General features: G+C 49.9%; 2 protein-coding genes across 5 annotated transcripts; one reads left to right on the top strand and one right to left on the bottom strand.

The window, feature by feature from the left end:
* Positions 1-205: 205 nt before the first annotated feature.
* On the bottom strand, positions 206-5,351 carry ZNF526 (zinc finger protein 526). 3 transcript variants are annotated; one of them, XM_081275594.1, is made up of 3 exons: positions 5,212-5,351; positions 2,956-3,052; positions 206-2,865 (listed from the first exon to the last, which is right to left on the bottom strand). In XM_081275594.1, the coding sequence occupies exon 3, from the start codon at positions 2,846-2,848 to the stop codon at positions 830-832; it is 2,019 nt and encodes a 672-aa protein (XP_081131720.1). In that variant the 5' UTR covers positions 2,849-2,865; positions 2,956-3,052; positions 5,212-5,351; the 3' UTR covers positions 206-829. The 3 variants fall into 3 exon arrangements, with proteins under 3 accessions (XP_081131720.1, XP_081131719.1, XP_081131721.1); XM_081275593.1 differs by lacking the exon at positions 5,212-5,351 and adding an exon at positions 5,105-5,145; XM_081275595.1 differs by lacking the exon at positions 5,212-5,351 and adding an exon at positions 4,853-5,074.
* A 52-nt stretch (positions 5,352-5,403) lies between these two features.
* On the top strand, positions 5,404-24,325 carry DEDD2 (death effector domain containing 2). Of its 2 annotated transcripts, XM_081275597.1 has the most exons (7): positions 5,406-5,542; positions 5,822-5,907; positions 6,858-6,998; positions 7,602-7,968; positions 9,405-9,527; positions 13,827-13,967; positions 23,099-24,325. In XM_081275597.1, the coding sequence occupies exons 4-7, from the start codon at positions 7,641-7,643 to the stop codon at positions 23,488-23,490; spliced, it is 984 nt and encodes a 327-aa protein (XP_081131723.1). In that variant the 5' UTR covers positions 5,406-5,542; positions 5,822-5,907; positions 6,858-6,998; positions 7,602-7,640; the 3' UTR covers positions 23,491-24,325. The 2 variants fall into 2 exon arrangements, with proteins under 2 accessions (XP_081131724.1, XP_081131723.1); XM_081275598.1 differs by lacking the exon at positions 6,858-6,998 and having other exon boundaries at positions 5,404-5,542.
* The last annotated feature ends 24 nt before the right edge of the window (positions 24,326-24,349 follow it).

Here is a 24,349-nt window from a genome sequence, read left to right as displayed (position 1 = left end):
TCCTCTAGAAGTCTCTCACTTTTGATCTACTCCCATGGAGGTTCTCTACTCTGGGATACTACTGTCCCTGCACCTCCCGATGTTCCATCACACCCCAGGGAATTTTTAGGTCTGAAGTTGTCTCTGGCCCTCAGCACTGCCCAGGAGGAGCCATGGGAGGTAGGCCTTGGAAGACAGGCTGAATGAACCAATGAGACACACTTACAGAGAGCAAACTGTCTGTACTAATGTTCCTCCTAGCAGACCAAGCATGCCTCCAGAGGGGAGAGCCCAAGTCTGACTCATTGCTGGGTCCCCTGCATTACTCAGTCTGAGCTGAGTACCCAGGTACCTACAGATTCCTTTCCACACTGTCAAATTGAGACGAAGAAAGCCCAGAGAAGTCAAGCATCTTCCACCAGGCAGAGCCAAGACCTGGGTGCCAAAAGTCCAGGGAAGGCTAGGGCTGGGGGAACAAGCACAGAATTGGAAGAGTATACAAGTGCCCAGTACAGACCTGGCACACAGTTGGTGCTCAGTAAAGGTTACCTGATGTTGCTGGGCACCAGCATGATGCAGTGCAAAGAACCTTGGCAAACCGCATTTTGCAACATAGCAGGGTGACCTGGGACAGATCACATCACATCTTAGAGCTTCAGCTTCCCCTCAGGTAGAGGAAAGAAACCTGGCAAGACTGTTCTGAGGAGTTGGTGGGTAGAAGAGGCCAGGGTGGATCCTAGAACATGGCTGGGTGCCAGACTGGCTTGTCAGAGGGGTGGTTCTCTTCTCCCCAGAGATACCCATGCTCATTGTTGCAAGCAAACCCCTTTATTGCTGCATTCTGGCTGTGTCACACAAAGGCGGTGTCCAACTGTAATAGCCCACTTGCTTCACTGGCCCCCAGTGCAGCTTGGCACAGCTGCAGCGTGTCCTCAAGTGCCAGTGGCTGGGATGTCTCAATGATAGCAATGGTCTCCCCAAGCTCTGTGCACATGATAGTTTGCTGAGGCTCAGGGGCTGGGGGGAGGGTGGGAGATGGTGATCTGGGAGGCTGAAGTGACAAAGAACGGGCTCGGGCATGGACTCGCTGATGCAGCCGCAGGCCTGCCATGGCACGGAACCAGCGGCCGCATGTTCCACAGTAGTAGGGGCTCTTATTGTACAGACCAGTGATGGGGAGACGGGGAGCACGAGCGAAGGCAACTGGCCGTAGGTGCAGCCGCCGGTGCTGCTGTAGGTTGGAGCTCTGTGTAAAGCGTTTGCCACAGTCCAGGCACTGGTAGGGACGCACACCGGTATGGGTTAGCTGATGGCGGCTAAGGTTGGCCAAAGAAGCAAATGTTTTGCCACACGAGTGGCACTGGAAGGGCCTCTCACCTGTGTGCGTCCTCAAGTGATTGCGCACGTGGACCAGCTTCTTAAAGCCCTTGCCACAAACCCCACAGCGGTGCCGCCTTTCAGGAGGCCCATGTACTGCCCGCCGGTGCCGGGAGAGCCGGGAGGCTGAGGCAAAAGATTTGGAGCACTGTGGGCAGGGCAGCTGGGCAGGTGGGGCTGGGGCAGGGGGTGGGGGTGGGGGTGGAGGTGTGGGCTCAGCTGGAGCTGGGGAGGCTGCTGCTGCAGTGGTGGGGGCTCCACTTTTCCCAGCATGAGTGCGCCGGTGGTACAGGAACTTAGTCATGTTGCTGAACGTCTTACCACAGCGACAGCGATGCAATGGATTGGCAGTATGGGCCCGCCGGTGGGCCACCAATGTGAGCTCTGTGCCGAAGCCGCGGCCACAGTCCACACAGAGGTAGCGGGCTTCACCACGATGCAGCCGCAGATGCTGCTCAAGTGAAGCTGCTTTCTTGAAGACCTTGGAGCAGGTTGTACACTCGTGTGTACCACCCACATGGGCCCGCCCGTGAGCCAGTAGCCGGTTTGCTGAGCTGAAGCTCCGCTGACACTGGCTGCAGTGGAAGGGGTAGGTGGCTGATGCTGGGTCACGAGATGCTCGCCGGTGTTGCCGGCGTGCCCCTGAGATACAGTGTTGGGGGCAATCTCCATAGCCCTGGGCTTGGCCAACTGTGGTCTTGTCACCTCCCATAGTATCATCAGCAACCTCTGTAGCTGCCTCCTCCTCATTCTCTGTCTCTTCATCATCCTCCTCCTCCTCCTCCTCCTCCTCTTCCTCTAAGCCATTGCGTTCTTCTTTCTCCAGGGAGTCAAAGTGAGTACCCTGATGCTCCAAGAACTCCTCAGGAGTGGCACAGAGGGTAGAACACTCAGGACACTCATAGGGCTCCATCTTGACTTCAGGTGGCAGTGGGGGTGGAGGAAGTGGTGTTGGGGCATGTAAAGGAGATGGCACTAGAGGCTCAACTGCTGTAGCAGGAAGGTGCTGGGCCTTGCGATGAGCCACCCACAGTTCAGGTGAGGGGAAGAGTTCCTGGCAGTCCCCACACTGGTACTGGATCTGGCTTGCAGACTCCCGGAGATGGGCATCCTGGTGGGCTAGGAGCTCTCTGGGGGAAAGGATGAGCTGGTTGCATTCACCACACTGGAAAGGCCCCTCCTCAGAGCCTGGCATCAAACCTGACTCCAGGCTGGTGTCCTGTGTGGTCAGTGCCTCCTCTTCTGACACACTGGGCACATGTTGCTCCTGGTGTGAGAGGACTTCCTCCAGTGTGTTATAGAGGCTGCCACACTCAGAGCACATGAACTGGTGGTGCTGAAAGAAGAGGGATGAGGCAAGGGCCTCTCCAGATGTCATTTCATTCACTTCTGTTGCCATCTCAGCCATCTCCCCTGACATGGATGATGATATCTCCACTGCCCCTGATGACTGTGTTGGCATTTCAGCGACCTCAGCCACCACCTCTGCCATTGTGGAAAAGACAGTGCCTGGAGAAAGAGGGGCAGGAGCCAGTGACAGGCTGGAATTGAGGGGAGGGGAGATGTCTCAGGAATTCCCTTCCTCATCCCATTACTCACCAGCCTCTATTAATCAAGTCTGAATCCAGTGTTTATGCCTCAGTCTTTGGTGATTCTATGACTCTGAAGCTTACTGCAGTCCAAAGTAGCCCAGCATCTGCAGGAGAAAGACAGCACTCAGTTTGGCTTCTGATGTTGCCCTCCTTTTCCAGAGGCCTAGTGACACCCTTGCTTAGAATACACCATATCGGGCTGGGGATGTGGCTCAAGCAGTAGCACGCTCGCCTGGCATGTGTGCGGCCCGGGTTCGATCCTCAGCACCACATACCAACAAAGATGTTGTGTCTGCCGAAAACTAAAAAATAAATATTAAAAATTCTCTCTCTCTCTCCTCTCTCACTCTCTCTTAAAAAAAAAAAAAGAATACACCATATCTTCTCTGGTCTTTCAGTCTTTGCTTATGCAGTTTCCTCTTTGTGCAATACCTTTCCTCCTCCTCTTACATATGCACAGCAAGATACAGCAGTGTATAAGAGCATGGGCCCAGGAACTTGGCTTGAATCTGAGCTCCACTACTTACTTCCTCTGATATCTTCTTTACCTATAAAATGGGGCTAAAAGTAGTACTGACCACAAAGTCCCTGGTACTTGATAAAGGTTTTGCTAGAACGGTTACTTTAAGTTTGCCAGAAAAGTTGATTCTGGACTCTTTAAGTTTTTGAGGCTGCTATTCCTTCTGCCAAGAAAGTTCTCTCATTCTCTTGTCTAGCAAATTCCTACTCCACAACTCCTTTGTAAAGTCTCCACTGACATCTCTACATCCTCAGGATGGTGGCCACTCTTGTCTACTCTGGATTCCCTTGGTATCCTGTGCTGCATCTCAGAACAGATAAGAACTTGGGATAGTATCTGTGAGTTCCTCACAGGATAGAGAGCTTGCAGGCAATGTAGGTCTGATTCACTGGGGGTGAGGGACAGAAGTCACCAACAAAGCCACTGACCAGAGACAGAGATTTTAACTTTCAAATTTGCCTCTATGTGTCCTATCTTCATTTCTCCAGGTCCCTTTACACAACAAGAACTCATAGACCATTCATCTAATAACCCCCTCCTCCCAGGCCTAGGAGCTAATCTCCTGAATACAACCTCCACTTTTAAAATCTCTTCTTCGCCTCATCAATTCATGCTAGTGGGCAGGTGGAGTTTGGCTTATAGACCCCACATTAAAAGTTGCTCACAGTAAGCTCCCAGAAGGCAGGGATTTTAGCCTGTTCATCACTGAGGTATTTACAGTGCTAAGAACAATGCCCAGCAAACAGTAGGCACACAGTAGATATTTAGTGTGTCAATTAGCCTCCCCAAGAGAAGTGAGGTCCTGGAAGTGTAACCATCTCCACGCATATTTCACTTCTAGGAGACTCACTCTCATTTCTACTATGAATTCCCATAATACATAGCCCAACACAGGGCTATTCAATTGGTGCTCAACAAATGCTCCCTGAATAAATGATTCAGTAAATGCCCAAGAGCTAAGCCTTCCATATCTACCTATTCCACATTCCAAATATTTGAGTTGCCAGGGTCCTGTAACAACACCATTTCATAAAGGATCTTCCTGGAAATAGTCAACCAGGGAGTGCAGAGTTCCATTTTTCCTTGTTTACAACCCCACTTAGAACAGAGTACTCCCCTGAAGCTAGGCCCAGAGCCTGTTACAAAGCTCGCAAAAAATAGGCATCCAATAAATCTCTCTTTAGAAGGTGGCCCAGGGAACCTGAAAATTTGCCCTTTCCATGACTACATTCCTCTTTCCTAATCTTGGATTGTAAACTACTGGGTGGAGGAATGGGGGCTTTACGAACAGTAGATCCATAAATCCTTCCAAGAAAGAACCCACCAGAGGGGCCTGAAAGTTCAACTTTGCTGTTACACAATCTTCTTCTCCTACCGGACTCACCTCCTAGGCCGACTAACTTCCTGTGGGGCGGGTGGGCGTGAGAGCTCGCTCAAGGGTAGGGTCCTGCACCCTGCAAGAGCTCCACCAACGCCTCCAGGGAACACAGGAAGGAGCGCTCTCCTTCCACCCAGTTCTGCTCCCGCCCTAGCGCAGGCCCCAAGACTCTTCGGCCCCTGGTGTCCCCTTCATTCTCCCACTGCCCTCTCCATATGCCCAGCGTTCTCTTCCCCGCCCACCCCGCGGCGCCCTCACCCATCTCTCTTGTCTCCAGTAGCCCCTGCCGCTCTTGACACAGACCCTCGGCTCCAGGCGTGTGGGACCCCTCACTATCCACACCTCCCATTGGGCGGCGCCCTTACCCATGGCAGCCAATCAGAGCCGGCAGCGAAGGGCACGCGCCCTTGCGCCTGCGTGTTGGTGTTCAGGCGGGGCTCGGCGAGTTTCTCCACGCACACATCTGGCCCTGTGGGTGGGGCCCCGGGCGAGGAGAAGCGCCTGCGCAGTTCTCTGTGGCCGCTCCTTTTCTGCTAAGAATTTGAAAAAGTTCAGCGGAGAGAAGTGATCACCCTTAGAGAACGAGGGCCCACAGAGTGAACTGGTCAGCGAGAGACTCTGACAATGGTGTTATTTCATAGCTGAAGAGTGATCATCTCTGAGGGTACAGCTTTGGAGCGAGACACTTTGGAGGAGGTACTTCCCCTCTCTATGGGCCTCAGTTTTGCTCATATGTAAGATGGGCTTGAATCATATCCACGCCAAAGACTGTTAAAAGAATTTGATATCATACACATAAAAGCTCTCAACACAGGACCTGAATCACCGTGGGTGCCCACTATAAGCTAACATGGACATAATCCTTTTCAGTTTGTAAAATTGCTTTCCTTTACCTCTCTAACTTGATTTGCTTTAATGATAGTTATAGGGCACTCACTGTGCATCCGTAGGGGACCATTGCCATCTGTTTCATAGGTGGGGAAACGGGCCCAGAGAAAGAAAGGGATTCTTCGTAGGCCATCGCTGCAGCACAAGCAGAGCCACTACTGAACCTGTGCCAGGTAGGACCCAGGTTTCCTGCCTCCCAAGAAGAGATGATCTCGGGGGTAGGAACCGGTCAGAGCAGGAGACCTGTTTCAGACACGAGCTGGCCCTGACCTTGAGTCACCTAGTAGGGGGCGGGGTGGCCACCACGCCCAAGGCCCCGCGGCCGGGGACGGGGACGCGCAGATACGCAGCCTCCACGCCAACTTCGCCAACTTCCCCCGTAAACCTGCTTTGTAGGTGCAGGTTGAGGAGGGGGCCTCTGAGTGACTCCGTGACCCTGAAGGGCAGAGATGGAAGGAGTGGAGGGGCCATTCCTACCCTGGATGGTGTATATGTTGGTCATGACTGAGTCTCACTGTTTTGGGAAGGGACTTATGATGGATGCCTTCAGAAGGTGCATGTAGGGATAGAGGGATCTATTGCGATTTTGATAGAGGTATCATGACATTGGGAACCATGGTCTCCATGGCGGGAGAAATTTATAGATGAAGGGGGGATTCTGGCTGAGGGAAGTTTTCCAGTCGGGATCATGAGACAGCACAGTTGAGATGTAGGTCCGTGGTTGCCATTAGGAATGGAGACAATCTAATGGAAGACGTGTCCAGGTCACGCTTGTAAGAGGCCTGGGCAGTACTTGGATCTGGGACGTCCGGTCGCTATTATAGTCTTTTGCCACAGGCAGCTGAGCGTAGTAGTGTGGGTGTCTGGGCCGTGATTAAGATGGGACTGTAGCCCATGATATGAGTAGTTCCAACAGGTCGTGATGTGAGGTACAGGGACTCGGTTGCTGAAGTCAAGGACGGGAAGTAGAGACCTTGCCTCCTTGCCTCCGAGTGCCTGATACAGCCAGGCTCTCGGCCTGCGCAAGCGCAGCACAAACAAGTCGGGGAGCTTCGGTTGGGGGCGGGTCAGGTGGCCCAGGAGGGGTGGGGCTTGATGGTTTCTTTCTGCGCTTGCGCCTAAGGGGCGTGGCGGTCGCACCTGCGCGAGTTGGGGGAAGGAGGAGGAGCGAGGTGACGCAGGCGTAATAATAGAGAAGGTGCCAGAAAGATCCAAAACAAGTGGCTGCGGCCGTCGCCCTGGAGTCATCGGACGCCGGAATCCGGTGAGGATCCAGAGAGGCCTAAGGGCGATTGATGGCGGGTAGACGAAACCACTTAGGCGCTGGGGAGAGGGCGGAACCGCCCTTAAAAGGAGAGGGGTCGGGTCAGACAGTTTTACCTGGGTGAAGCAGAAGACTGCCTTGGTCGCTACCACTTGTAGGTGCAGAGGGTCACTTTCTACGGTACCTGCTGGGTGGCGTGGTGGGACTAATTGGACGGTACCACTAGATAGAGCCCAGGACCACAACCGGATATTTAGTATTCAGAGTCCCAGTGTAGTGGACAAGGTGCCCTGGCATGGGCCTAGAGGCTTGTTTGGGCCTAATTACTTTTGTCGGTGGGGAGGCTATTTTGGAACATACCACCTGGGGAGGGGCGTTTGGGCTTGGCTGGCCCGGCTGATCCGAGGACCACCGGGGTCTGGCGTCTCTCTCTGTTACTAGGGTACCTCGGAAGATACCACTTCCTGGGAGGGGGACGCTAAGATAGTTGGGGATGGCCCTGTCCGGCCGGTTCGGGAACGGGTGGGGAGACAGGCATTGGCCAGTGTCAAGTCCAGGCCGCCGCGTCGCTGACCACTATGTCTTCCCTGCGGTGGGTTTTAGGCCCTGGTTCTGAGCTTGTTCCGCATCCCTCCCCCGGGAATGGCGCTGTCCGGGTCGACCCTGGCCCCGAGCTGGGAGGAGGACGAGTGCTTGGACTACTATGGCATGCTGTCCCTTCACCGTATGTTCGAGGTGGTGGGCGGGCAGCTGACCGAGTGCGAACTGGAGCTCCTGGCCTTTCTGCTGGATGAGGCCCCTGGCGCCGCCGGCGGCCTGGCCCGCGCCCGCAGCGGCCTGGAACTGCTACTGGAGCTGGAGCGACGCGGACAGTGCGACGAGAGCAACCTGCGGCTGCTGGGCCAACTCCTGCGCGTGCTGGCCCGACAGGACCTGCTTCCGCACCTGGCGCGCAAGCGGCGCCGGCCAGGTAAGGTTGAATGGGAAGGTGCCAGACTTCCGGTGGGGGAAGGACCTTGCTCCTCTTGGGCTGGGCCCGTATTAGTGCCCTGACATGAATAGTACCACATCAGACTGTATGTTCTATTCTACTCCCTCACTTCCCAGAGTATCAATGAGAAATAAGATGAGGGAGGAGTGAGCTTGTGAATTTTGGGTACATCAATAATGATTATTACAACTGTTTGTGGAGGGCAAGCCAGGTGAAGTTGTAAGCTCTTCATATTAACTGTCACCTTATATCCTCCCAGTAATCCCAGAGGAAGTTCTGCAACTGACCCCACTGTACTGGAAAGACAATAGGTTCAGAAAAGTTAAGCAGCTTGCCACATATTAGAACTGAATCCTGTGTGCTGGGCACAGAGGATATAAGATGATGGAGCAAAGGTATTTATTCTGTGAAGTATATATTTAGTAGGGGAATCAGACACTAAAATAAGCAAGTGATGAATTTTCAGATAGATTTATAGATGAAAACAAGAAAATGGGATAGAGTGAAGTGAAGCCAGGTTGCCTTAGATTAGGTGACTGGAGAAGATCTTTTTGAGATGAAGAAGTGAGGCTACACTCCAGCAAGCACAGCTATCAGGGCAGAAAGTCTCAGGCAGAGAGAAAGGCAAATATCCAAGCCTTGAGATAGCAAGAGGTTGGTATCATCAATAGCTAGAGGCAGAAGTGGAGAGGTCACCCAAGCAGGGATGGAGAGGTAAGTGAGAAGATATACATCCCAAAGGGGCTAGTATATAACGTAGCTAGAAAGTGTGGTAGCCAGAACTCAAACCTGGCTGGCCCTTTTTAGAGTTTTGGTCCTTGGGAAGAAAGGAGAACAGTTCTAAGCAAGTGAGTTGCTGGGAGGGTTTCAGGCTGCTAGGAGCCATGTGCATAAATAGGCTGTTGGGCCCTTGGTTGGATTACTAGAGGTGTAGTGGCTGAGTTGGGAAGGGTGGCATTATGGGCCTGTGAGTTTGGGATCACCAGGAGAAAGGCACCTCTAAGGAAGGATTGACAGTTTTTTTTGTTGTTGTTGTTTTGTTTTGTTTTTTTAAACTATGAGGGTCAGGTTCTAGAAAAGATGATTTGAGGAACTGTAGAGTTCTGCTTGCTTTTTGGAACTTCAGGGTATAGAGACAGTTGATGGGGGGCAAGGGACCATCGCAAGGCTGCATGACAGTTGGAGCTGCTGAAGATGTAGGTTGGGCAGCTTTAGAAGGTGATGAGTCCTCTGTCTCAGAAGGTGTCTGAATGACTTCTGGGCAGGAGGTGTTTGAGAAAGAGTGGGTGTTTGGATCTGACCTCTGGGATACTCAGGTACCTTGTGGTCCAGGAGTTTTTCCAGGGATGGGAATTGGGGCTGGGCCTGGGAAGAACAGAAGGCTATGAATGTTAATTTCTGTTCTTTCCCCCCAGTGTCCCCAGAGCGCTACAGCTTTGGCACCTCCAGCTCTTCTTCAAAAAGGACAGAGAGCAACTGCCGGCGTCGGCGGCAGTCAAGCAGTTCTTCGGATTCTCAGCAGGGCCAGTGGGACACAGGTGAGCCCTCTGGGTGGGCACAGTGGCAGTGTCCCTTTCTTCCTGATAAGCCTCCCCAACCCTGGCCCATCAAAGATGTGGCCTGAGGGGTGGTTCTGCCTTGTTTTTGAAGTGTGTCTGTTTATTATAGCTATAGGAAGGAGCTTGTATTCTGAAGCTACACACAGAGTTGTTTCACATTTTAAATGGTTTCATGTTGTGGGTATCATTCTATACCTGGCTATCGGAGCTGGATGTGGTTCTGAGATGTGTTCACATTTAGTGCTTCCAGTTGGTTTACTTGCTATGCCCAAATTTATTGATTCAATTGAACTTTTCCCTCTTGATTTTTTTTTATTATGTAAAATTTTAAACATGCAGAAGAGTTTAAAGGTTAGTTCTGAACATCATCATTTAGATTTAGTGGTAACATCCCCACCCCCAAGTTGTGTGATATATAATTCTGAGTTTGTTGAAAAATTCTTTGAATGTAAATTACATCAGTAGGTTTACTCTGAAGTCAGCAGGCATCGAAATAAGGATACTAACCTGAAGGCCATAATTGTAACTCAGAAAATAATTACTAATTCTCAGATATCCTAATGGTTCATTTCCAAATCCATTAAGATCATCTCAGCTTCCAGGATCCAGTCATGATTGAGTTATATGTGCAATTGTTAGGGATTTTTAATTTCTTACTGTTTAATAAAAACTTATTCTTTACCCAGACCTTTCTTTTTGGTGGTACTGGGGATAGCACCCAGGGCCTGGCACATGCTAGACAAGTGTTTGTACCACTGAATGACATCCCCAGCCCAGAGTTTTTATTTTAATTGGTGCTGGGGAAGAAACCAGGGCCTCATGCATGAGTAGTTTCTAAGGCACATCCTCAGCCCACCTTTTTCTTTCCTGACTTGTCAACCCTACCAGGCTGATTGTTTTGTAGAATGTTTGTTTCTTGATTTGTCTAATTATTTCTTGATGTTATCATTTAATTGTTCCTCTAACCCCCATTTTCTGTGAAGTGGGAATTAGGTCTGGAGGCTTAGTTAGATTCAGATTATATTTTGACATGAATTTTCCATGGTTGATGCTATCTCCTTTATATTGGAGTACACCATGGGGCATGTAAGGTCTGGTCCCCCTTTGTGAGTGGGGAAAATTTGATCACTTGGTTAAGGTGATAGCTTCTGTATTTATTTGTTGTAAATCAACATTTCTTTCCTTTTATTTTACAGTTAAATAATTTGAGATGATATTTTAGCACACATGCTATTTCCCCAGTGAGTTTAGTATTTGTGGGTGAGCCCTGCCTGAAACTAGTTTTCATGTTGGTATTTGTAAAATGGTGATTTTCTAATTCTTTTTTCTCTCTATTAAATGGATTATTTCAAGGGTGTTTTTCTTCTGTCTCTCTCTCTCTTTTTCAAGAATCAGTATGGAGTCGTTCACTTATTTACTTTGTTATAGTCAATTAGTCATTCTTCCCAAGGTTCAAATTGGCTACCCTCTTTTGCCATGTCTCCATCATTCTTTGAATGTTTCCAGCCTTGTGACACTGCAAGATGTCCTAGGCTTACCTTGAATGTTCCTTTCCCTGGCCCTAGAATCAGCTGATTTTCAAAGAGCCTGGTTTCTTTTCGTATGTGTGGTAAGGGGCTAAGCAAGTGCTCTGCCCCTGAGCTACTTCTCCAGCCTTTTTAAAATTTTAAGACAGGGTCTCATTAAGTTGCCAAGTTGTCTTCAAACTTGTAATCCTTCTGCTTCAGCCTGTTACTAGCATTATAGGTATGCACTTCTTGGGAGGCCGAGGCAGGAGGATTCTAAGTTTGAGGTCCACCTGAGCAATTTAGAGAGACCTTTTCTTATTTTTTTATTTTTAATTTTTTTAAAGAGAGAGTGAGAGAGGAGAGAGAGAGAATTTTTTTAATATTTATTTTTTAGTCATCGGCAGACACAACATCTTTGTTTGTATGTGGTGCTGAGGATCGAACCCGGGCCGCACGCATGCCAGGTGAGCGAGCTACCGCTTGAGCCACATCCCCAGCCCGAGAGACCTTTTCTTAAAAACAGAAATGGCTGGGGATGTAGGTTATGGTGGTGTGCTTATCTAGCAAGCATAAAGTCCTGGGTTCAATCCCTAATATCATAAAAATAAATAAAAAATAGAAAAGTTCCCTCTAATGTTTTTAATTTGAAATTAACATTATAAGGAATTTTTAATATGGAAATATTGGTTTTTAACACATTTAGATATAGATGTATTTGTTTTATTTGCAATAATAAAGTACCATCAAAATTATAAAATCAATATCACCGCTGTCTTTATTTCCTGAATGAAATGTAAGATTTGTTTGCAAATGCCTATAATTCAGCAACTTGGGAGACTGAGGCAGGAGGATTGCAAAAGTTTGAGGTCAGCCTCAGCAATTTCACGAGGCCCTAAGCAATTTAGTGAGACCTGTTTCAAAATAAAAAATAAAAAGATGTGGGGATATATGTAAAGCTCAGAGATAACACACCCCTGGGTTTGATCCACAGTACTAGGGGGTGGAGATTTGTTTGTGATTCTTTTTGTTCTTTGATCATTTCCCACAGAGAGTTCTTCCAAGTTTCTTGAAATAATTTTTCCTCTGAGTATTCGTATGTTACCAATCATGTATACAGTTAGGTTCATTTCTTTGAGAGAGACAGAAGAAAATTAATTTGACATAATTTTATAGTTTGTTTCTTCTTGTTTCTTTTAACTTTTTGAGTGTGTAAGATAGTTACATGGCTGAAAGGAAAAACTAAAGTATGTTTTTAAAAAGTGTCATTAGAAGTATCATTTTTAGCCAGATGGATGGTGCCCACCTGTAATCCCAGCAACCCCAGATGCTGAAGCAGGAGGATTGAAAATCTGAGGCCAGCCTGGACAATTTGATCCTCTTTAAAAATTTAAAAAAGGCCTGAGAATATAGCTGGTTTTTAGAGCTCTTGCCTACCACAGAAAATAAAATAGAGTGGGCATGGTGGTGCACACCTGCATTCTCAGCTACTCAGGAGGCTGAAGCAGAAGGATCATAAGTTCAGCCAGCTTCCATATTTAAATAGGAGGGGTTGGGGCTATAGCTCAGTTGGTAGAGCCTCTTTTTTTTTTTTTTTTTTTTTTTTTTTTTTTTTTTAAGAGAGAGTGAGAGAGGAGAGAGAGAGAGAGAGAGAATTTTTAATATTTATTTTTTAGTTCTCGGCGGACACAACATCTTTGTTGGTATGTGGTGCTGAGGATTGAACCCGGGCCGCACGCATGCCAGGCGAGCGCGCTACTGCTTGAGCCACATCCCCAGCCCGGTAGAGCCTGTTATGCACAAGGCCCTGGGTTCAATCCCTAGCACTACCAAAAAAAAAAAAAAAAAAAGAAAAAGTCAGAGAGTACCTTGAGTTCAATTCTAAATATTTCAGAAACAAAGTCATGTCTATCCTTGCCTCCCATAAGTAGTTTATAGCCAATTTGATTTATTTCCAATGTGTTCTTCCAGTGCTTTATCTTGCAAAGAGTAATACATATAACATATATATTTTTATTTCCTTTTTTTTTCTGTGGGGGGATGGGTACTGGGGATTTAATCCAGGGGTATTTTACCACTGAATTACATCCCCCAGGCCTTTTTATTTTTTGAGACAGAGCCTCCCTAAGTTGCTGAGGCTGGCCTTGAATTTAAGATCCTCCCAAGTTGCTGGGATTGCAGGCGTGTGCCACCACATCTGGCTACCTTTTAAATTGTATTTTAAATGAAAATTTTTATTTTAAGCATTTTTTAAATTTTATTTTAAGACAGGGTCTTGCAAGTTGCCCAGGCTGTTCTCAAACCTCCTCCTGCCTCAGCCTCCAAGTCACTGGGATTACAGGTGTGAGCCTGCCCAGCTTATTTCTTCTACTTTTTTATGCAAAATTGTACATTTATTTTGCGCCTTGCTTTATTCCCTCAACAATCTATCCTAGAAGCCATTCCTTTTCTCGTTAGACTCTAGTGTTGTTTTCAGGCTTCTGTGATTGTGAAATGATGCCCAGTGTCCATTGTCATGTCTGTTCCCTGGTGTGAGTGCACTGGGGCTTCTCTGGGGTCAGACCTGGCAGGGCTTGCTAGGTGGTGGGGAGTTGCTAGGTGGAAGGGTGTCTGCCTTCCAGGTGATGATAGGTGGTACCTGAGGGCCACTTCTAGAGGGGCTCTTCAGGAGCTCGTACTACCCACAGTGACCTAGGGCTCCTCCTGGGCACCCACCTTGGCATCCTGCCTGTCATCCTGGCCCTCAGCAGTTGTTCCCTCTGTCTGTCCTCAGGCTCCCCTCCAACCAAGCGGCAGCGTCGGAGTCGGGGTCGGCCTAGTGGTGGTGCCAGGCGGCGGCGGAGAGGGGGTCCAGCCACCCCCCAGCAGCAGCAGGAGCCAGCCAGGTCTACGTCAGAAGGCAAAGTAACCTGTGGTATGTGTCCATGAGTCTTGGGAATGCATGTACAGTGCCCAGAGCAGGCTGTGGGGTTGGAGGGTAGGACAGACAGGCGTTTGTCTGGAGCATGACACACCTGGCAGATGGGCAGCAGCTCAGCTACCATTCAGCAGTGTAATTTTTGCTTTTTCTGTTGCCATCTTGCTCTTCTATATCCTGCCTGCAGTTGAGATCAAATCACATGCCACCTCCTCCAGGAAACCTTCCATGACAACCCTCTGCCCCAATTTCATTTGTTTATTCAGCAAACACCTATAGGGATTACTTTTTTGACAGTCATCTTGTGCAGTGGTGTATATTGCAGAGATAGTAAAACTAGGACCCCAGTTCAGGCTGCCTGAGTCACAAACTAGCCTTAACATTTAAACAAGCTGTCTGACCCTGGGTAGGTGCCTGAATCTCTTGCGGCCTGGTTGCCCATCTGTAATAAAGCAAGGCTAATAAGGATCCTGATTGGAATTATGAGACAAGATGAGCTAACTGAATAATCTGCTTGGAATAGTGCTTGGCCCAAGGCACGTGCTGGTGAAGTTGCTCTTAGTGTTGCTGTTGCTGGGCTTCGGACAATAATGCAGTAGGGCAGTCCTGCCCTTGTGCTGTTGATCCTGCAGTCAGGTGACAAACCTGTGGAATTGAGAATCACTTTAGAGGATGATAGGTGCCATGAAGAGAAAGGAACAGGTGAAAGAACCAGCAGGCCACAAGGCAGAGTGGAGTGTAGATTTTTGTCTTTGCTCTAGGGTTGTCAAAAGGTTTTAAGCAAGAGAGTAAAGTGACCTGATGCCTTTTTTCAAGGTACTCTTAACTTCATCCGGAAATTCAGTGAGGGAGTTGTAGTGCACAGGGCTTACAGCTGGGCTTCTAGAACATGCTCTCTTGAGTGCCTGTTTAGTGCATCAAGTAACGTGGAAGCTGGAAAATGAGTGAACAGGGTCTGCAGCCTGTTAGGGAGGAGGGCAGAGGTCTGCCTGGGGTAGTCAGGTTGGAGAGGGTGAGAAGGGGTGGGCCAAGGAATCAAGGTAATATTTTGGACATAGGGCCTACTACAGATAACAGGTGAGTGAGATGTCAGGGAGGGGTGCTGCTGTGGAGACTCTCACGACTTGCTCATGGGAAGTTTACCTGGTCCTGTGGAGAAGATGTAGCCATGGACTATCCCTACCCTTCTTTGTGGGACTCCCTTCTCTTAGTTGGACAAGTCCAGGGAAAAGAGGGGATCAGATCACACAAGCTGTGTTCCCAGGCTGCAGGGGAGACAGATGAGGGATGTGGCAGCCGGGCTGATGGTGACAGGTACCATAATAGTGTGAGTACAAGGATGCTAGGGTGTGCAGGGGATCCTTCTGACCAGCCTTGGGGAGGTACCACCTGCAGGACGAGGTAAAGGATGCTGGAAAAGAGGAGCTGAGAAGGGCATTCCTGGCAGTGACCCCAAAGTACCAAGTGTCCACAGCAGGATGTAGACAGGGTGAGTCCAGGAGAAAAGATTCTGGGATTGGGGCTGGAGCTCAGTGGTACAGTACTTGCCTGACATGTGAGGCACTGGGTTCAAATCTTAGCATTCATATAAATAAGTGAATAAAATAAAGGTCTATGAACATCTAAAAAAAAAAAAAATTTGTGATAGGAGCAGTGGAAAGGAGGTAGGTGAGGCTCTGGAGGTTTAGACTTTATTCTGGCGTTGGTGGGAGCCCCAGACACATTCATTTGCTAACTCCTTCACCTGTTTTTTTTTTTTTTTTTTTTTTTTTAAATAAATTTATTTTTTAGTTTTTTTAGGTGGACACAATATCTTTATCTTTATGTGGTGCTGAGGATCGAACTCAGTGCCCCACGCATGCCAGACGAGCACGCTACCACTTGAGCCACATCCCCAACCTCACATGGTTTTTATTATTGAGCATAATCTCTATGCCAGGCACTGGTCTAGGCATAGAGGTGGAGAAATTTCTAGCTTTGAGGAGTTTTTTACATGATAATGGGCCAGACAGATAACTTGCAAATACATTAGCATATCATGTAATGACAGCTGGTGGTAAGTGCTCTGAGGAATTGAAAAGCCAGGGAGGGGACAAAGAGCCATACATGCTGTTGGGCCTGACAGAGCACCCCTGTGCAGGGGCTGGGACCAGATGATGCCAGGAGGGAGCCCCCGGCAACCTCACAGCAGGGTGAGGGCAGAGGAAGCAGCCAGTGCACCAGAGAAAGGATTAGGGTGAGGAGGCTGATGTGGATACTGGAAATCGGGAAACTCAGGAGAAGCTGGTGGCCTGCTCAAGCCAGGGCTGGGTGAGCTGGAAGTAGACATAGAGATATGGGGCAGCTGTTCATGCACAAGGGATCTCACCTTGAGGGTCCTTCCTCCTGCCATCTGCAGAGCTGGCTGCAGCCCATGAAAGACACATGCTGGCTCCTCTTAGTGCCCATGTGGCCTTCCTGGCAGGTGGGTGTCAAGCCTCATAGATGAGGCTGCAGATTACCTGGCTAGATGCAGGCATAAACAGCAGCAGAGCCAGCCCTGCATCCTCACACAGTTCCTGGCTTCCAGGGGTGACTGCCTGGTGTTGACTCTCCTCCAAGTCAGGTAGTAATTACCAGAGAGAGCAACCCAGCTGGCTGGGTGGGTGAGGGAGTCACTGCCTTGGGGAGTACAAGAGCAGGCCAGGCCAGGCTTCAGGTCTCTTCCCTGAGGCCAGGAGGATATTAACCAGGGTGTGGTTGGATATTGCCAGGGATGGGCATGCAGGGCTGATTGCTGACTCACCAGGCAGGGTTGGGTTGGAGTGAGGCTGTCCCCATGTGGGCCCCAGATTCCCCTCTGAAAAGATGGGATGCCTTACCTTTAATGAGGCCACAAGGCCTAGTGCTACAGGTGGAAGGAAGCCCCTCCTGACCTGATTGAAGAAGAGGTTTGCCATTCTTGTTCCTCCAAATCTGTGACACTTGTGGGGATTGGCGGCAGTGAACTGCTTCTACTGAGGAATAGAACTAGACTAAACTTCTAAATGTCTGAGAATATGAGAAGGAAACTTGGGGATCCTAGGCTTGGATAATAGGAACTCTGATCTTCCATGCCTCTCAGACCCATCTACCGTGCTTTGCGTGTTGCCTGCCTGACCTTGAATTCTCAAGCACTGAGGGAGCCGCATCCCTTTTGCAAAGAAGGAAACAGGCTGAGGGAAAGGAAGTCATTAGTCTGAGTGGCAGGGGCATAGCTAGGCTGAAACTAGGATTTATTAATTTGTTTATTCTGCATGTATTTATGGAGGGCTTAATATGTGCTAGGCACAGCAGCACTGGGAGTCCTCTGCCTTCACTGAGATGTGTTCCGGCAGGAGGAGAAACCCAAGTTAGATGGCAGGAAGTGTTCCTGATGGCGAGGACAGTAGGAACAGAGACCCGAATAGAAGTGTGCCCGTGGCAGTCAAGGGGTAGCAAGGAAGCTGGCAAGACTGGGACTGGAGCCAAGGGGAGACTTTTGGAAGATGGGGACAGGAAAAGAAACAGGGCAGATCTTGAAGTCTTTGCATTTTTTCTTTCTTTTTTTTTTTTTTTTTTGAATTATGGAAAGCACTTATAGAATTTGAATGGCAGGATCAACTTTGCTTGCCCCCACTCCCAGAATTTTTGTGGAAAATATTCCAAAGCAAATCAACTGGTAAAACAACTCCCAGGACCTTGTCACCAAGCTTTGGCAGTTGTTAGCTGTGGCTGATGTCTCAGGAGCCATGTTGTTTTGGAGTCAATTCCAGCTGTCTTTTTATTTTATGGGCAGATGTTTTGCTCTGTATCTATAAAAGAGAACAATTCCTTAAAACATTATCACTCCAAAAAAATCAGTAATGATAATTCCTTCCTGTCACACATCTCAGTAGTGCTCAAATTTCCACTTGGCTCATAAATGTGGGTTATGTGAAGTCTCTCCAAATCTCTAGGATCCCCTGCTATTCCTCTTTGCCCTCTTGCATCATTTGTTGAGAGTATTTGTCTTGCAGTATTTCCTGAGACTGGATTTGGTTGGTTGAATCCTGAGGTAGGGCTGATTTGACCCTGTCCACTGACCTGGGCGTAGGCAGTTGGGTCTGAGAGGCTTGCTCTGGTTTGATGTTTTAATTCCCAGACTTACTTTTAGGTGTTGGTATGTTCTTCTGTTAGGAAGCAGGCAGTGGCTGCTTCTCTATCTTTGAAGTGGCCAGCAGCTTCTTATTGCCTCAGTTCATTAGTTCAGTAGAGAAGAGCTTTATGTTTGATACTGTTTCTCTGGAAGAAGCCAGAGTGAGGCAGCTGTGGAGCCAGGAGGGTGGGGAGGGGTCCCACTGTTCAGAAGCACGTGGTGCTGGCCCTCATGTGGTGGCAGCAGAAGTGGTGGAAGGTGATTTTCTTGGAAGGATGCTAGTTGCCTCTGTACCAGTGCCGTGGCAATACAGGTCCTTTTTGTTCCCATCCCACCCCCCTAGGGACTCTGAGAGAAAGGACCCAAGTAAGGTCATTTTGGAGTTCTCAAACACCTATCCCAGGATGTGCTCCCACTGTGAAACCCCTCCCATTTCTGCCTCCCATTCTGCTCCAGAAGAGAGATCAAGAAGGTGCAGGGGACCACCTGGGTACAGAAAGCGGGAGCAACTCTCCACTCTAGGAGGGCAGATCCCCCTAGACCTACTGGGGCAGGAGCATTTCCCACTGCTGCCAACTTGGAAATAGTCCAGCCAGCCCCCAGCCCAGGTCACATGGATGCACATCCTGCCTCACCCCTCACTGCCACACCTGGACCAGTCCATCGACATTTTTCCACATCCATTGCTTCCATCCTGGACAGTCATCAGAGGCTCTGGCCCTGTAGCTGTCAACTGCCACTTCTACAGAGTGGCTGGAGTGGTGTCCGTGTCGGGCAGTGCCGTCCTTCCTTCATCCAGACCTGAACTCAGTGCTGTACTTTGCAGCTGTGTCATTCCCACGTAGCCCCATGAGGACAGGTAGTGGGATGAGCCTTGTTTTAGGAAGGAGACCACTGAAGTACAGAGAGGTGTGGTCATTTCCAGAGGCTCCAGAAACATGGTGTTCCGCTGGTGAGAGAGACCAGACCTCTGAGTCTGCTACCTGTGCTCTTCTACCATGTCTGGCCAGGCCAGCCCCTTGGCCTGTGGGCCTCCCAAGTGAATTTTCCTCCCCGGATTTGTACATGCTTCTCTCTTCCGTCTAAGAAGGCCATTCTTTCCTTTTTTCCTGGCTAAAACGCCTTATAAAGTTTCACTTCAGGTGTCATTTTCTTTCTTTCTTTTTTTAATATATATTACGGTTACATCCTTTTAAATATCTTTATTTTATTTATTAATTCATATGTGGTGCTGAGTGCTAGGCGAGTGCTCTACTGCTGAGCCACAGCCCCAACCCCTCAGGTGTCATTTTCTTCAGAGGAACAATGATCCTGTCTAAATTTAACTCATTCTATATCATTCTTTCCTTGGTCCTCAGGATGTCTTTTTTTTTAGTTGTAGATGGACACAATATTTTATTTTTTTAACTAATTAATTTATTTATGTGGTGCTGAGGATTGAACCCAGTGCCTCACACTTGGTAGGCAAGCGCTCTGCCACTGAGCTATAACCCAGCCCTAGGATGTCTTTTAATTATGCCTGAGAGGCCGTGAACAGGATGGGGTAGTTAAGAACTTGGGCTCTAGAGCCACGTCCCTTGGATGGAATTCTGGCCTTAGGCAGCTGACTCAACCTCTATGCCTCAGTATCCCTAGCTGCAAAAAGAAAATAACAACAGCATCACCTCATAAGGTTGGGGTATGATCCAAAGGGTGAGAGGATGTGCAGCCCATAGTAGACATCATGGAAGTGGCATCTGTTGTTGTGTTGGTGCGGAGTCGAGGAAAGGCTGTACGTAAAGCACATGATTCAGGGCTAAGCTGGGGTGGAGTGGCCACTCCGGAAAGCATTGTTTTCCTACCAGGGGAGCTTCTGTCTGTTCCCTCGTTGTACCGTCGTTCTGTTTTCCACATCAGAGATCGGACTGTGTTCTGATGAAGGATTTCTTAATGTGTAAAAAGGGATGTTTAAAGTGCCCAGATGATTAGGTGGGCTAAGGTAGAGAAAAGCCAGCGGCAGGGCCTGGCATTGGAGAGTGATCCCCACCTGCGGGCAGCACATCTCTCTGTCCCACTTGCAGCAGGGTCCTCATGTTACCCTTGTGTGTATGGTACTCAGTAAATATCTTTTGAATGAGAACTCATGAGCCTACCCTTGCCTTGTCCTCTGTTCCCCATGTGGCAGGCACTCTGCATGAATAGATTTCCACATGGGGGCATTAACATTCTGGCTGAGCAGGGTGAGCTGGGAGTTGATCAGCTGGGCAGGATAAAGGGGGTCCCTGAAAACTAGCCTTGGTGAGTGAGGTGTTGGGGGCAGAGGAGGTGGGACAGGCCGTTCTGTGAGGAAGTGAGACTATGCTGGGAGTGCTTTGCTGTGGCTGGAGGGTAGGGTATGGGAGAACGTAGCAGTGAGGGAGTTGATGAAGGGTGAAGTGGGCTTAGGGACCTAGGCAAGGGAGGTGAGGGTGTGGGCAGGGGCCATGGGGCCACAGAGGTGGGTGTCGAAATTGTAGTTCCTGTTTTGGGGGCATTCCTGTGTCACGGGCCAAGTCACTGGTGAGTTGCCTCATTTAATCCTCGTGACTCCACAGTGCAGCAGGGACCTCTTGTTTGTTTATGTTTTTCAGATGAGGAAACAGGCTCAGAGAGGTGAGGTCACATACCCAAGGCCCCAGAGCTAGAGAGTGGCAGAGCTGGGACTCACCTCCAGGTCTGTGCGACTCTGCTAGCTGGCTCTGCCTCTGCTGCTGCCCTGCCCTGTGTGGCCTTGGGCAGGTGCTGTTCCTAGAAACCCCCTGATCTCACCCACATTGAGGGCATAGCCAGGCATTTACAGAGTCAAGAGTGAATCCCTGGGGGTTTATCTGGTCTTCAAGTAGAGGGGGATGGGCTAAAGGGCCATGGGAGGAGGACCTGGGGATTGGGGCAGGGGAAGCTTCCCTGGGCCTTGAGTGGAGAGGATGGAGATCCCCTGGAGGCAGAAAGAGGAAGGGGTTTGGGGTGGGAGGAGGAAATGGGTGGGGTGAGAAGTTGTCTTGGTGTGCAGGGGACCTGCTTTCTGCTCTTCTGCTGTCTGCTGACACTTGTGTGAAAGGTGAAGGGGGCCCATGGCAGGAGACTTCCTTTCCCAGAGCTTTGCTTTCCTTATCTGTTCGATGGGCTGGCAGTAGCCCTTGCCCTGCAGGGCTAACTGCTGTATTCCCAGATGTCAGACACTTGGCATGGCATAGCAGTAGGCAACTGTCATTGTTAGAGCACCCATTGGGCACCAGGCATGTTACTAGCTTATTCTTTCTGTCTGTTGCTGTCTTTTTAATTCTCTTAACAGCTCTCCACAGCAAGAGATTATGTCCTGGTTTGAGAGGTTGTGACTTGTCCCAGTTCACACAGCAGCACCTAAAGGTCCTGGGTTGGAATCAGATCCTTCAACTTAGCAGCCTGCTCCCTGGGCAGAGGAGGTTCAATGCTATTTGTTAAACACTGTGATTGCCTGGCAGTGTGACCTTGGACAAGTCACTTCATTTCTCTTGGCCTCCATTTCCTCATCTGTAAATTGGGGCGCTCAAAGGGTGGTCAATCCCTTTGCAGATTAATCTTATGATTCAGGCCCTGGGAGTAGTGCCAGCAGATAGCACTCTTGAGTGTTTGCTGCCTCTGCTGTTTCAGCATGCAGCTGGTCCTGGAGTAACCCTGTGCTGGGTGTGTATAGGGTTGGCAGTGTTTACCAGTCCCACTTCACAGGTGGAGATTCAGATGTCCATGAGAGGTGATATGCACAAGTTTTTGTTTGTAGGGATAGCTTCAGAAGTCCCATGTCCCATTTCCTATCACCTCATGTGGGCAGATGAAGGTAGATTTGTAAATGACAGAAGTCCAACTGAAACTGGTTTAAGCAAAAAAGAGAATTGAGGGTGCCTGGGTGTGGGGCCTGGTGATACCAGCTACTCTGGAGATTGAGGTGTAGGGATTGCCAACACCAGTTTGAGGCCAGCCTTGCCAACTTAATGAGACCCTGTCAAAATAAAAAACAAATAAAAGGGCTGGGGATGTAGCTCAGTGGCAGAGTGTTAACTTAGCATGTGTGAGGCCCTGGGTTCCATCCCCAGCACCACCAAGAAAAAGTGTGTGGTGGGGAATTGATTGTAACTGAAAACCTAGGCATAGTGTGCCTGATGATCCTTCTTTGACCATATGACAAACTCTGGAATCTTCCTCTGTATCCTTGGCCCTGTGTGGGCTTTGGTCTCCTCTTTGGTGGCACAGCAGCCCCCAGCAGCTCCAGGCCTACCACCATCTTCGCCTCTGTGACCAGAGTGCCTACCTCCCACTAGGCCTGCTCAGGCTCCTCGCCTGCTGGAGCTGCTGAGAGGATGCAGGTGTGGGCAGCATGGGACTTTCTCTCTGAGGAGTGGTGCAAGGCTGGTTGCCTGAAGGCAAGTCTGTTAGTTCATGCATTGGTTCCTTCACCAACTCACACCAATTGCCTACTGTGTGCCACAAGGATATACCAGTGAACAAAACAGACAACAGATCCCTTCCTTCAGGGAGCTCCCATTAGGGGAGAAGGGTGATGGCTCAGTAGTGGCCTGTGGAGTAAGTTAGAAGGTGATAAACACCCTGGGGAAAAGAGCTGGGTGGGGCAGTGCCTGGGGAGGTGGGGCAGTGGGTGGAGTGTAACAGGCCAGTCAGGCCGGCCTCACTGGGAAAAAGATATTTGAGTGAAGACTGCAGGAATTGGGGGAGGGGGCCCTGGGGAGCTCTGGGGAGAGAGCACCCCTGGCTTGGGGAGAGGCAGGGCTCAGCTGGAGAACACTGGTGGTTGGAGAGTAGCAAGGACCCTATATCTGGGAAGGAGCAAAGTGATTTTGGTTATAACTTCACAGTCCTTAGGTATGGCTTCTGGAAGAGGGCAGGGCAGAGGGCCTGCCGGAAGAGGCTGAAGGGAGGGGAAGAAGGGTGCCAGGGTGGCGGGCAGTGGGCACCCACTGACAGATCCCTCCTTCCCCTGCAGACATACGGCTCCGGGTTCGAGCAGAGTACTGTGAGCATGGGCCTGCCTTGGAGCAGGGTGTGGCATCCCGGAGACCCCAGGCACTGGCACGACAACTGGACGTGTTTGGGCAGGCCACTGCAGTGCTGCGTTCAAGGGACCTGGGCTCTGTGGTGTGTGACATCAAGTTCTCAGAGCTCTCCTATCTGGACGCCTTCTGGGGTGACTATCTGAGTGGTGCCCTGCTACAGGCCCTGCGGGGCGTGTTCCTGACTGAGGCCCTGCGTGAGGCCGTGGGCCGGGAGGCTGTCCGCCTGCTGGTCAGTGTGGACGAGGCTGACTACGAGGCTGGCCGGCGCCGCTTGTTGCTGATGGAAGAGGAGGGGGGACGACGCCCAACGGAGGCCTCTTGATCTTGGATCAGGCAGGACTGATCCCACCTCCTCCGAGTCTCCGGACCATCTTTCCCCCTGAGAAGATGACCATCTCTGCCCCTATAAGACTGTCACTCCAGCAGCTCTAAGGACTGCAGCGGGACAGCAGGCCCCTTGACAGCCTCTCCTACAGGATGTGGGTTCTGAGGCCTAAACCACTTCCAGCCAAGTTCCTTCCCAAACTCTCCACCCCTAGGTGTGTTCCCTTAGCCTTGGGAGGCTGAGGGCTCAGGCCTACAGAGCTCCAAAGGGTGGGGGGCATAGCTGCACACTCACCAAAGCCCCCCTTGCACATAGTGTCTGTGGCCCTGGGCTGTCTGCGCACATGTGCATGAGTGCACACACACATCCACACTCACACACTGCCCCCTGGGAAATCTTCCTTGGCCCCTGCCCTGGCCTGCTCCACATACTTTTTTGGCCTAAGGGCTTCTTTCTCAGGATTTTTGATTTTACCGCCCCTACCTGGGCTTCAGCCACACTAGTGGGCTCTGGAGCTGGGGTGCCCGTGGGGCCGGCTCACCTTGCCCACACATCTTCAGCCAGCCAGGGCTCTGCCCCGTGTCCCCACACAGACCCAGCTCTCTTCTCTTTCTCCTGCTCCCCAGAGCTAGGCACAGACTTGCCCTTGGACCCTTACCCAGAGTGTCATTTGGGTTTTGTAGCAGCATCAGATCAAGGTCTGCTGTTGTCTTTGGGGCCAGGGCCAGAATCAGTCACCTTCTTGGAAAGGGAAAGCAAACACTTGGGGGCTGATGGGAAGACCTTTTACAAATGGCACCAATAAAACTGCCCTGGAAAGGGCATAGGTGGGCATCAGGCTCTCTAGGACTCTTTC

This window comes from Spermophilus citellus (assembly GCF_964194105.1).
Source record: "Spermophilus citellus genome assembly, chromosome: 18".
NCBI classification, from domain to species: Eukaryota; Metazoa; Chordata; class Mammalia; order Rodentia; family Sciuridae; genus Spermophilus; species Spermophilus citellus.
This window is presented reverse-complemented; position numbering and strand designations above follow the sequence as displayed.